Source organism: Vanellus vanellus (assembly GCF_965231255.1).
Source record: "Vanellus vanellus genome assembly, chromosome: 4".
Lineage (NCBI taxonomy): Eukaryota > Metazoa > Chordata > Aves > Charadriiformes > Charadriidae > Vanellus > Vanellus vanellus.
Window position 1 is genome coordinate 79890951 of NC_138909.1, and position 11941 is coordinate 79902891.

The 11941-nt window shown below is 41.0% G+C and overlaps 1 protein-coding gene across 2 annotated transcripts; it reads left to right on the plus strand.

Annotated features, from left to right (window-relative positions):
• The first annotated feature begins 444 nt into the window (after nt 1-444).
• RWDD4 (RWD domain containing 4) lies at nt 445-8071 on the plus strand. 2 transcript variants are annotated; one of them, XM_082482369.1, is made up of 7 exons: nt 445-533; nt 823-903; nt 3508-3617; nt 3728-3872; nt 4626-4740; nt 5682-5731; nt 7043-8071. In XM_082482369.1, the coding sequence occupies exons 1-7, from the start codon at nt 510-512 to the stop codon at nt 7073-7075; spliced, it is 558 nt and encodes a 185-aa protein (XP_082338495.1). In that variant the 5' UTR covers nt 445-509; the 3' UTR covers nt 7076-8071. The 2 variants fall into 2 exon arrangements, with proteins under 2 accessions (XP_082338495.1, XP_082338494.1); XM_082482368.1 differs by lacking the exon at nt 7043-8071 and adding an exon at nt 5901-6995.
• Nucleotides 8072-11941: the final 3870 nt, after the last annotated feature.

Sequence of the window (11941 nt, forward strand, 5' to 3'; positions counted from 1 at the left end):
CTCCTCCCCAGCTGCGGGAGCTCCCCACGGCCCCGCCGGGCGCTGACAGGGCGCCGAGCCCGTTTCGCCACCCCCGGGGCGCCGCTCACGGCCACGGGCCGGGGGTCGGCAGTGGCCTCCGGTCACAGGAGGTGTCGGCGGGCAGGGCGAAGGAGGGCCGTCGCCTCAGGAAGCGAGTGGCGGGCGTGGCGAAGGACAGCAGAAGCGACCAATCGGCGCCTGCGCTCCACCGCCGGGCCAGTCAGGGAGGGTCCGCGCGGTTGCGTCACTGCCGAAGGAGCCAGTTAGCGAAAGAAAGCAGAAAGGTGAGCCTAGCGCAGCCGGCCAATAGGAAGGCAGGGAGGGGGTGACGACGGGAAGCGGAGACCAATAGCAGAGAGCGGCCGCGTGACCCGTGCTGCCCCTCAGGGGAGGTGTGTCCGTCGGGACACCGGCGGGGCCGCGTCCGCAACAGCCGGGCCCGCCCCGCCCCGCCGGCCGTAAGGGGAAGGGCGGGGTCTCCGCGCGCCATGGCGGCCAACGAGGACCAGGAGGTGAGCCCCGGGGCCCTGCCCGCGCTGGGCGGGGAGGCCGTGAGGGGGAGCCGGCCCGGGAGGCTCCTCCGCACCGGCCTCGGAAGGGGAGGCGGCCCAGGTGGCGGGGAGCGGGAGGGAACGAGGAGGCGGGGAGGAGGGAGGCGGGCGGTGGTGGGGCTTGAGAGGGGCCGGGGTGAGGGCGGGAAACCGGCGGGGCCGTGCACAGCTTCGCAAACCGGCCGCGGTTGGGTGCGGGCTTCGTGTTGGGGCCGGAATGGGTAACCCCCTTCTCTGCCCGCTGCCGCAGATGGAGCTGGAAGCGCTGCGCTCTATCTACGAGGGAGATCTCTGCTTCAGGGAGCTGAGCCCGGTGTCTTTCCAGTACAGGGTAAGGCACGGTGAAGGTCTGCCCATCGCCACAGCGCAGTCTTCCCCCCCTTCGAAGTTACTTGGCCGCCTTGTAGTTGACATAGCAGGGTTTTTCTGAAAAAAAAAAAAAAAAAAAAAAAAAAAAAAGATTATTTGATGGGCAGTAACGGTATCATGGTTTAACCCCAGCCGGCAGATAAGACAACGCAGCTGCTCGCTCACTCCCCCCAGTTCGGATGGGGGGAGAGAATCAGAACAGTAAAATGAGAAAAAACTCATGGGTTGGGATAAAGACAGTTTAATAGGTGGAACAAAAGCCGCGCATGCAAGCAAAGCAAAACAAGGAATTCATTCCCTGCTTCCCATGGTCAAGCGGGTGTTCAGCCATCCCCAGGAAAGCAGGGCTCCGTCACACGTAACAGTCACTTGGGAAGACAGATGCCTTGCTCCGAAAATCCTCTCCTCTTTCCCCAGCTTTATATACTGAGCATGATGTCACATGGTGTGGAATATCCCTTTGGTCAGTTGGGGTCAACTGTCCTGGCTGTGTCCCCTCCCAACCCCTTGTGCCTCCCAGTCCATTGCTGGTGGGGCGGTGTGAGGAGCAGAAAAGGCCTTGAGAGCTCAGCAACAACCAAACCCACCAGTGCGCTATTGACACTATTTCCTGTCCCAAATCCAAAACATAGCACTATACCAGCTGCCAGTAAGAAAGTTAACTCTATCCCACCTGAAACTATGACAGAAGGCTAGATCCGTAGGCCATTGTTTCGGGATCTTTGGTATGATGATGCTTGATAGCAAAATGCATAATATTTAGGAACCTGCTCTCAGCACAGTTTTATTATCCCTTAATTAGGTATCCTACTTAGACATCTACGTACTGCATAGCTAGAACTGTCAAATTGGCTGAAGGAGCCAGCATACTGAGTAATACTTAAGCTAGCCAGTCACAAATTACTTATAATCTTATGTCTCACTTTACTCTTATATGTAAAGCTCTGACCCTTCCTTATTGCTTAGTTATGAGGTTCTAGTCTCTTGTCCAGAGGTAGTTGACATGCCTTGTTTACCTGCTAAAGAGATATGTGCACTGATATGATCTGCTCAGCAGACACATACAGGGAGTGCTGAGCTATAGATACGTGATTAGATTCTGGCATGAAATTCTTGCCTGCTTTCTCAGATATAGAGACCTGCAAGTTCTTCTGGGCATGGAGCGAGGCAGATATTTGGACTGCCAGAGAACTTTCCTGATTAAAACTTAGGTACCCATGAGACAGAAAGGAGACTTTTGAAAATGCCAAATCTCTGTAGTGGGGAGGAGGAGGCATCTAAAATAACCTTTTTGTGACTTCTCAAGTAACTTCCAAATAACATCAGCAATTGCAATGAGATAAGTCGATTTAATTAATAGCACTTGAATCCATTTCATGTAAGTGGACTTGATGATCTTAAAGGTCCCTTCCAACCTCACTGATTCTATGATTCTAAGTGCAGCCTTCCTTCACTGGTAGGACCATTATTAGCAAATTTAATTTCCTCAACAGAGGAAAGGTGACATGCCTACAAGTTTACAGTGTATCATTCCCCATTTTACTAGCTTTGGTCGTTGCTAATTTTTATTAGATGAAAAATAATTGTCAAAATCTAGAACTCAATTTAAATACTGTAAAACTTAGTGTCAAAGCAATCATGCATCTTTCCCACGAGGAAGAATTTATATTACAAGAAGACATAGTGCAAGTGGGCACGCAGCTTTCTGTATGAATCTGCTCAGTGCGCAGACAATGCTTTCCTGAGATAACTCTGTAAACCGTACCACCAGTTCTCTTTGAGGCAGCCGTGGGAACTGGATTGCAACACTGTAGATGATCTCTTAATTAATAAATTAACAAATCACAATGTATCATTGCACCTCTAAAAGAGGTGTTTTTATTTATTTTAACATAATTTTAGGGATTATATATATAATTTGGGTTCACTAAATTGGTTTGATGTGCAAGATTATTTATGGTAAAGTGTGCCTTTTTTTTGTTATGCTTTTTTTTATCCAGTCGCATTCTGCTGACTTCTTAAATCTTTTACTACTCATTCTTTCTTATAATGAAATAAAATATCTGTAGAGATGAGACGTAAATATTGAAATTTTTGTCTATTATTTTTGCTCTCTTAGGTCACTAGTTTATCATTGTCGGTATTTCAATGCTGTCTTGTGGTTTGTTTTCATATTGCTCTGAGCTTGGATGTGTGGGGGGAAAAAGGCGGCTTCATCTTTTCTGTTCTCATGTATGGTTGTATAATATTTGGCTTGCAGATGCTACAAAGTAGCTTTTAAAACCAAGTGATTAAAAAAAAACCCCACACCATAAAAAGAGCTTTGAATGTTTCTGCTGCTTTTCCTAGGATGAAAACTGCAGGATAGAGGTTAAAATTGATGTCATAAATTTAATACCTTTTATAGATAACAGCTTTATTTTCTGACTTGATAACTTTACGAAAATGGTTGTTATCTTAAGAAATTTGGATAGCCTTAAAGAAGTGAAAGAATTGCATATTGGCATTGTAATGCTTAATAAGTGACTGGAACTGTTGATCTATAAAGTTTTTCTTTTCCCTTCAGATAGGTGAAAATGGAGATCCCAAAGCCTTTCTAATAGAAGTTTCTTGGCCGGAAACGTATCCACAAACAGCACCAGTCATATCAATGGATGCTTTCTTCAACAACACAATGTAAGTATTTATGACAGCTTCACTCCATAGCCTTGTATGTGGGGACTTTTTGGTTGACAAGCTTTTCTTGATCTGTCTAGATTATAGTTGAATTTTATGGTTTCTTTTAGATCTTCAGCTATTAAGCGAAGTATATTGGATAAGTTAATGGTAGAAGTTGAAGCGAATCTTGGAACTGCTATGACATACACACTTTTTGAATATGCCAAAGATAATAAAGAGTTGTTAATGGAAAATCAACCAGTTAACACTGTGGTAAGTAGATAAATTCAGATTTTAATCTCTTGCTTTTGAAACTGTAAAATATGGTTATTACAACTCTAAATACTTCCTAGTTCTGTCTTTAAGTTGTTAATCAGTATATTGGGTATACACGTGTAAGTGGCTAAACAGTGACACACAGAGTATGGTGCCACAATTATTATATTTAATTGTTATTTTGCTGTTATATCAAAATGTTTCTGGGCTGCAGTTCTACCCCACAAAGTGACATAAAAATGGAGACTTGGAACAGAAGCAAAACTAAAGAGGGCTGAAACAGAGATTAAAGGCGTCTGCTTGGGGGTAAATTACTGCAGCCTTCCCAGGATGCAATGGATTGCATAAGTGCACCTCCAGGGTCTTGAATGAGTCAGGCTGGGTCTATTTGTGGCTTCTATGTTGTGCAGGGACACTATTGGCCATTGTGGTGCTGCAGGTTTGCTCTGAGAAAGAGGGAACAGTTTCCACGTTTGGGAAGTCTGAATCCCTTCAGACTAAATCACACTCCATGATTAAATTTAAAAAGTGTAAGAGGTGCCCTTTGCAACTCTGAAAGGGAATAATTCCAGTCCCCAACACATGCTTTTAAAAGCTACAGTTATGATTATATGTTGATTAAAAGCTGCAGACTGCTGACAGCAGTGCTTCTTTCTGACAGTCAAGATATTTCAGTACATCAGATTTGGTAAGCACACACAGAAGTATCTGTGGGACTAACACATTAACAACCATTTTTATCCTTTTCAGACTTCAGTAAGCAATAGTATTGCAATTGGAACTCCTGACGTGCCAGCAAGTAAGAAAAAAGACAAAAAGGAGCAGTTATCCAAAACCCAGAAACGAAAACTAGCTGATAAAACAGGTTTGTTCACTATAATGTTGTTTTGTTTGAGCAGTATGAAAATCCAAATTTTATAGCAGTGACATCTGGCTAGAGTTGGAATCTTTAGTCATGTGTTTATAAGATTAACTACTTTAAGTCTGTGGTCTCTGTTTTCCTTGGTTTTCATGAATTGTTCTTGCCTGAGACGGTAGTTCTGGTCACAGCGACTTTCCATAGAGTAGGGACTTCAAGATGTCATTGGTTTTGTTTTATTTTTTTATTTCAATTTGTGACAAAAGTGAAATTTTAAAAAAATACTTGTGGGAGGAGAGCATTTGGGACTTTGAAAAATTCACTTTCAACAAAAGATGTGGTTTGTTGCTGGGCCCTTGTAAATAATTCACATTATTAAAAATGTAATTTCTAAATCAAGGTATTTTTTTGGAACCCAAAATAAAACATTTGATTTAGTTTATATCCTCAGAATATAGGTGCTTCTGCAGATACTTTATGCTTTCAATGAAATGGTAGGTTTTTGATTGAAAAGTGTTCGATATTTCAACTAATCCTGCTGATGACTTTTATGGGTTCAGCCTCAATTTTTAATAATTTTCTGGATAATACTGTTCTATTGCAGAAATAAGTTGTACCCTGTGATAGCAATTTCTGCATATAATTGACCTAACCTAATGTATAATTGGCAGATTAAATGTTGACCATATAAAGGAAAAGCTGCATAAAATTTTGTTCTTTGACAGAATGCATCATTGCTGGTCAGCACAGCTCATGTTGGAGTTGCATTCTGAATTAAATGTCAGATGGACTGAAGTGACATTAAGATTTATTTTTCTCCTCATGGATTTGTAGTGAAGAAATTAAGGGTTTTGTATCTTTAGAATTTTGTGATTGATTTGATTTTAAAGAAAGATAAAGATTCCCCTTGCCTTGTGTGTTGAAAATAAAAACTTCTTATTTTGCAGATAACAAAGGGGAGCTTCCACGAGGATGGAACTGGGTGGACGTAATTAAGGTAACATGACTGTATTATACGCAGTATTATGAAAATACTATGTATGTACATTAAAAGTAATTTATACTTATATCTGAAGAAAACTAATCCAATTTTTTTTTTCTTGCTTTTCTGCCTAACTTTGTTTGGATTTTACTGTGGTGTCTTATTCATTTCTATATGCATCCAGCATGTAAGTATTTTCAAGTTATCTTTTTTTAACGTTAAAAAGATTTGCAAGGAATAGTAAGACCTGTTGGTCATTTTGGATTCTAATTTACATATTTCTCAAAGGCTCTAAAACGCTTAGTCCTTCTGAATATTAGGGTCAGAAGGACAGATTCCTTCTCTGAACTTTGTTGGGTTAGTATTTCTTTTTTATTTATTGAGCAATTCAATTTTAATTTTATGATGAGAGAGCTTTGCTGGCCAAGTGCACTGCAAATATTCTGTCTTCATATGGCAACAAGACGTAAAATAGAGTTAGTGGTGCTGCAAGGTTCTGGAGGGCAATGGATAAGTAAGCCGAAAAAGGGGACTGTCCTAAGTGGGAGCACCTTGCTATCTCCTACAAGCCTGAGCATTTTCTGCCACAACTCCTCCAGTGAATAATTTTTTTCTACTTGCTCCCTCTTGTCTTTGCTGATTCAGTGGAAATCAGTATAGCTGCTTGACAATTTTGAAAGCAAACTATTTTATTTTATGCAACTATAAGTAATTGTCGGTGTAAGACCTAACACCGGTTCCAGTTGTTAAATAAGAGCAAGTAAATGATGATGGTGGTTTGGGGCAGATCCTTCTGAGTTAAAAGTGGCTATTTGTAGTGGATGTCTTGGATTCCAGATTGATTGCACAATAGATGCACTACGTTTATAAACTTAGCTTTAAAAAAAGAGAGAAATAGTAAATTAATGTCTGGTTTTTATTGTGTAAATCTCTATATGGGAATTCTCTCAGAGATGTGTGGAGATACTTTTTCCATTACTTCACCTTTTTTATTTTGGAGAGCTGGTGGCGGAGTCTTCAAATTAAATAGAAACAGTACCCTGAGGTTTTTCTGGGGGTTTTTTGGTGGTGGTTTGTTGGGGTTTTTTTTGTTTTTTTGTTTTTTGTTTTTTAAATCAACTTTCACATTCAGGAAATAAGCTTATTTAGTGTTGAAGTTAAGAATTTTTTTTTATGCTTTTCAGTCTCTTGGTACAGTAGCACAATCAGTCTGTATTATTAATTAAATGTGTTCTATGTAAGATGGAGATAATGTTGTTCTTGTTTCCTAATAAATGGAATGGCAGTCTAAACTTTGAATACTTTCTTTTTGTGTCTCTTTTATAGTTAAGCAAAACTGGTTCTAAAGATGATGAATAAAGGACTTTGGTACAAGGAAACTCCACCTTTTAATACAGTGCAATTTTGGGTCACCATCTTTCTCTTAATAACTTTCGTACTTGTTGAAGTAAACATTTTATAAAGCTCAATTTCCTAACTCGCAAATCTAGTCACAAAAGTTTATCTAGAGACTATGTGGTCTTCTTTGGAAAACAAAACAAAACAAACTTGCCTTAAATGAAGGTTAGAATGTGACAAAGGATAGAGAGAGAGACAATGTGGTGAAGTGAATAGTGCTATATGCAGTGTTTATTAATTTATATTCTACTCTGTAGTAAAATCCTGTTATAGTGAACCCAGTGATACTGTAAACATTTCCTGATGTTCTTATTCCAATTGAAGAAAAAAGCACTATAACAGTGATTAGTCACTTGACAGCATAATTCATCAAAATAAATTATTCCTTGGAAACAAGACCTTTGTCATTTGTTTATCTAATATGAATGTAGAAGGAGAACATAAAAATTGTTACATTGCAATACAGACTAGAGCTTGTGGTCCCGTTTTCACTAGTTACTGGCTGAAATAGTAAATACTAGCAAAAGCAAGGCCAAATGTTCTAGTCTGCTCAAAAATGAGTGGTTACAGCAGGAGTATGTCTTCTTTATTCTCTGCGGTATCCATCTGTTAGTCTTTCTCCAGCATGCATCTTTGCAGAAGGTCGGATGTCTGAGGGGAGAGAAAAGTGCTTTCTTGCACATGTCTCGGTGAGTGTTGGGATTTTGTAGCTATTTGACTGGAAAAATGGGCATTCCTTGGAGGGGTTTGCTGCCTGAGTGGTGGGACAGTGGGAAGGACTCAGCATTCTGCCAAAGGTGTTGGGAGAACTTTCTTTTTTTTTCCCTAATCTGCTCTCGTATCGGAAAGAGAAGTCATCTCTACTATATGAACGGTTACTGAATAGAAGATGCCTTAATGTCCATTATAATTTTTGTTTGTTTTGAGGTGAACTTTAATAAATGCCTATTTATCTGCTGTGGTATGTGTTTATTTTTTTAAAATTGCGTATTGCCTGCTGCACTTCTAGGGCCAAGTTTGAATTTGCAAAGGATTTTCTGTTACAAAGAAAGCAGTCTTAAAAATTCATGGAAGAATTAGATCTTCGCTCTTTCGGTATGTGTTTACACGTTTTTCAGGGTAGCTCTGCTTGTCATTAATATGAGGGTCAGTCAGCCTACTGAGCATCATAGGAGAATATCCGTTATGTTCAGTACACGCAGCAAGTCCAGTGTCTCTTTGAAAGAGTGCGTTCCACTGCACACGGTAGGTACGGCATTTGGGGAGAGGGATGTTGGATGCCCCAATCAGTGCTCATGCTGAGATAAGAGCCTGCGTAGCCAGTCCAGGATAGTTTATGTGGCTGTCATATAAAAACTTCAGCTGATGGAGTGGAAGTGTTTATGCTACTGCCTATGCCAAGAGATCTTATGTATAGCATATGTTAGTACAGTTCTCTTACATTCTCTAAAAATACTGCAAAATTACTGCTTGTCTTCATATATATATATATATATATATATATATATATATAAAGGAAAAAAGGTTACATGAAACGTGACTCCAAGTGAAGGGAAAAAAAAATTAATTTGTTCTGTGCTTTTTGCTCTTCTGAAGACACTGTGGAGATCTGAAAGAAATATGGTCTTTACTGCTGTCATCCAACATGAAGTTGTACTTTTTACTGAACCACTCGAGTTACAGTCGGTAAATATATGTGCTTCCTCAATAAGGAAAATACTATTCTTACCGAATTCTTAATTTCTGAATGGCCATGATTTCTTTTTGAACTCAACTCACATTTAGTAAAAGCTAGTAAAATACACGAGGTAGGACTCTTTCCAAACGATGCAGTCTTGTCTTTGGCATAAACCGGAGGCTTATGGCCGCAACGTGAGCAAGAGTGTCTGGCAGGGAGTAACACTGCAGAGAGAAGTTGCTCTGGTAGCACGCGGTGAGCCTGTAACAGGGAAGGGCATTTAGCTTTAGGCTTGGCCAGCATCAGAATGGGCAGGGCTCTTTCTGTACGCAAGCTCTCCCGAGGGGAACTGACTTGTCTTTGCTAGTATCCTTGGTGTATAAATCAAGTTGCCATGACAATTTATCTGAATAGATTAGTTAGGGAGGGTGGGGGAAGGGCAAATAAGAACTCGTCTCTTGCTTTTATAGTGTTACTGCCTGTAACGGCAATCTTGTTAACCTTGTGAAATGCCTAATTTTTCAGGTCCTAGTCTGCCCATAAACCACGTGCTCTTGTGAAGATGTCGGAGCAATCTCCTCTGGTTCTGTTAGTAAACACGTGTTTGTTTGGAAATCTACTTTTGAGGGAAATATTCTGCATTGGGAATTTTTGTATGAGTTCTTCGCTTCTGCATAAATTTTGAAAGGTAATTTGTGTCGTTAAGCCATTTTCTCATATGAAGTGATGGTTGGAACATGGCCATTTCAAGAATCTAGGTATTTGATATTATGGGGAGGCCTGAGCACTGGCAACTGAGGGGACGGAAAATGTAATGGTTCTTACCAAGAAAGGCACAACTAAATAGAGATCGTGGCTACTGAGGGAATTCTAAACACTGTTGAAAAATACACCACCATCATCCCCATTTTTAAGTAAAAAATGACTGGCGGCGGAAGAATGGTGGTTTATGCTTCTATTTCAGTAGGGTGAGAGTCTCATGGTTGTAGGGCTACGCTATCTATTTCAATTCATGGGTTTTGCAGCAGAGCTTTGGCTGGCCTGAGAAGACAAGTGTCAATGCTCATAACAGTAAAGTAGCAAATGTCCAAAATACAGGATGATTAAAAAGGAATTTGTCAGTTTACAAATTGTCCATAATACTGGATACTAATTGCCTTACTGAAGCACTAGTTGAAAGGCTTTTTACAAAAAGACTTTTTATCTATAGTGGCGTTGTAGTAACTCCTTGGAAATCTCATCCAATCAAGCATAGCTTACTTTTTTTCCCTTTCTCAAATTTGTCTCAGAGAATCTTTCCTTGGGACAAATTTGGTGCAGAAAATTGGGGTGGCAATGCCAACGCTTAAATGAAGTTTATTTTTTTTTAACAGAAATTTAACTTAACATATTTTTTCTCTTCAGTCCTTTAGTACATGTTTGAATTGGTTAATATTCCTAATGTCTCTGAAAGTTAATTTTAAGATATGCTTTTCTTTTCCCCCTTTCAAAACGTTTCTCAGCTGGCTATCATTTTGTGGTTTGTTTGCTTGCTGTTAAGGAGGCGGGGAGTCTCTCTCTCTCCTTTCCCCACCCCCCCACCCCCTCTCTTTTTCTTTCTCTCTGTCAGCCCTTATGGTGCCCTGGAGCACATCACTAGGCAGTGCACTTTCCAGCCTCAGCTTACAGAAGCTATTAGCATAGGAGGTTTTGCTATAAAATGACTTGTTACCTCTGAAACACAGTGACATCTTCTCAAAAATCTGTCCAGCTCTTTGTCTTGCTGATGCGGGTATTTGAAGAATACAGAAATAAAAGTATGGCAGGGGACACGAGCTGTCACTATCACATTCGTATTTTATGCTTTATTTGGAATGAAACTTTAAAGAAGTCTTTAGTTGTATTTGCATGATGTTAAATACAAGTTCATTCAGTGCTGTTAGTGCCAGGGCCAAAGGTGCTCCATTGCACTGTCGTGTATTGAATCCCAGGGAATAATGGGAAATACAGAAAATGGAAAATAATCCCAGCCTGTCTTTAAGTATGTTGGGTGGAGGCGTGATGGCTGCGATTAATCGGTGTGTACCTGGCGTATCCTGCTCACCCCCTTGGTCAGCCTGGCATGGCTGACACTGAAATCAAGGCCGCTCATCTCTGCGGTACCGCTGCAACCCATTTTATAGAATCATAGACTCACAGAATCGTTCTGGTTGGAAGAGACCTTTAAGATCATCAAGTCCAACCATCAGCCTAACACTGCCAAAACCACCACTAACCCATGTTCCTCAGCACCACATCTACCCATCTTTTAAACACCTCCAGAGATGGCGATCCCACCACTTCCCTGGGCAGCCTGTTCCAATGCTTGACAGCCCTTCCCGTGAAGAAATTTTTCCTAACATCCAAACTATACCTCCCCTTGGGGGGATAGATAAAGCATGCCCAGCTGATGAGCGATTAGATTTTGGTGAGTAAAAGAACAGTAGGAAAAAAGCCAGCATTTCTTTGTATAGGATCATTGGCAGGAGTGCAAGCATAGGGAGGGTGTACACTTTTCATCTGAGGCAATACAAGTGGTTTGGGGTTATACTGTGAGCTTCATGTTCTGAAAATGGTCTGAACCAGAAATAATTCCCCTTTGGAAACTGTTTCCTTCAACTATGTTTTGTGCTTACAGTAAGGCAGCCTAAGCACTTGCAGTTAACAGCAGACTGAAGCAAGGAGGAAACATTCATTCAACAAAGAAAGTACCAGAAATGGGAGAATCCTGGGTGGACTGGAGGAGGAAGTAGAGGGGGGGAAAAATGTCCTCATACACAAAACTAGAAGAGCTTAAGAGATAAGCCTTTGTTGTTGCAGGACAATACAACAAAACAAAAGCTAAGCTTATGGCTGCAGAGCTACACATTCTGGCATGAGGTTGGGTTATGGTGAAAGACAAGAGGATTGTTGATTTTCTTTCTGTCACTGTCACCTGTTCTTTCACCAACATGGATTTGACTTCATCGTTGATCGGCAGAATGGGGCTGCTCCGTTGTTGTGAGGAGAATTTCTGTTTGACTGTTGTGCTTCCTGTTACTCTCTTTCTGAGCCCATGGAAGCAACCTCTGAAAGTCTGGTGTACTCTCAGAAATAAGTTAAGGCAAGACATCTTGACTAAGCACTGGAAA

Coding starts and splice junctions, on each gene's coding strand:
- RWDD4 (XM_082482368.1), top strand. CDS start 510: ATGGCGGCCAACGAGGACCAGGAG. Junction 534..822: donor CGGCCAACGAGGACCAGGAG/GTGAGCCCCGGG, acceptor CCGCTGCCGCAG/ATGGAGCTGGAAGCGCTGCG. Junction 904..3,507: donor CGGTGTCTTTCCAGTACAGG/GTAAGGCACGGT, acceptor TTTTCCCTTCAG/ATAGGTGAAAATGGAGATCC.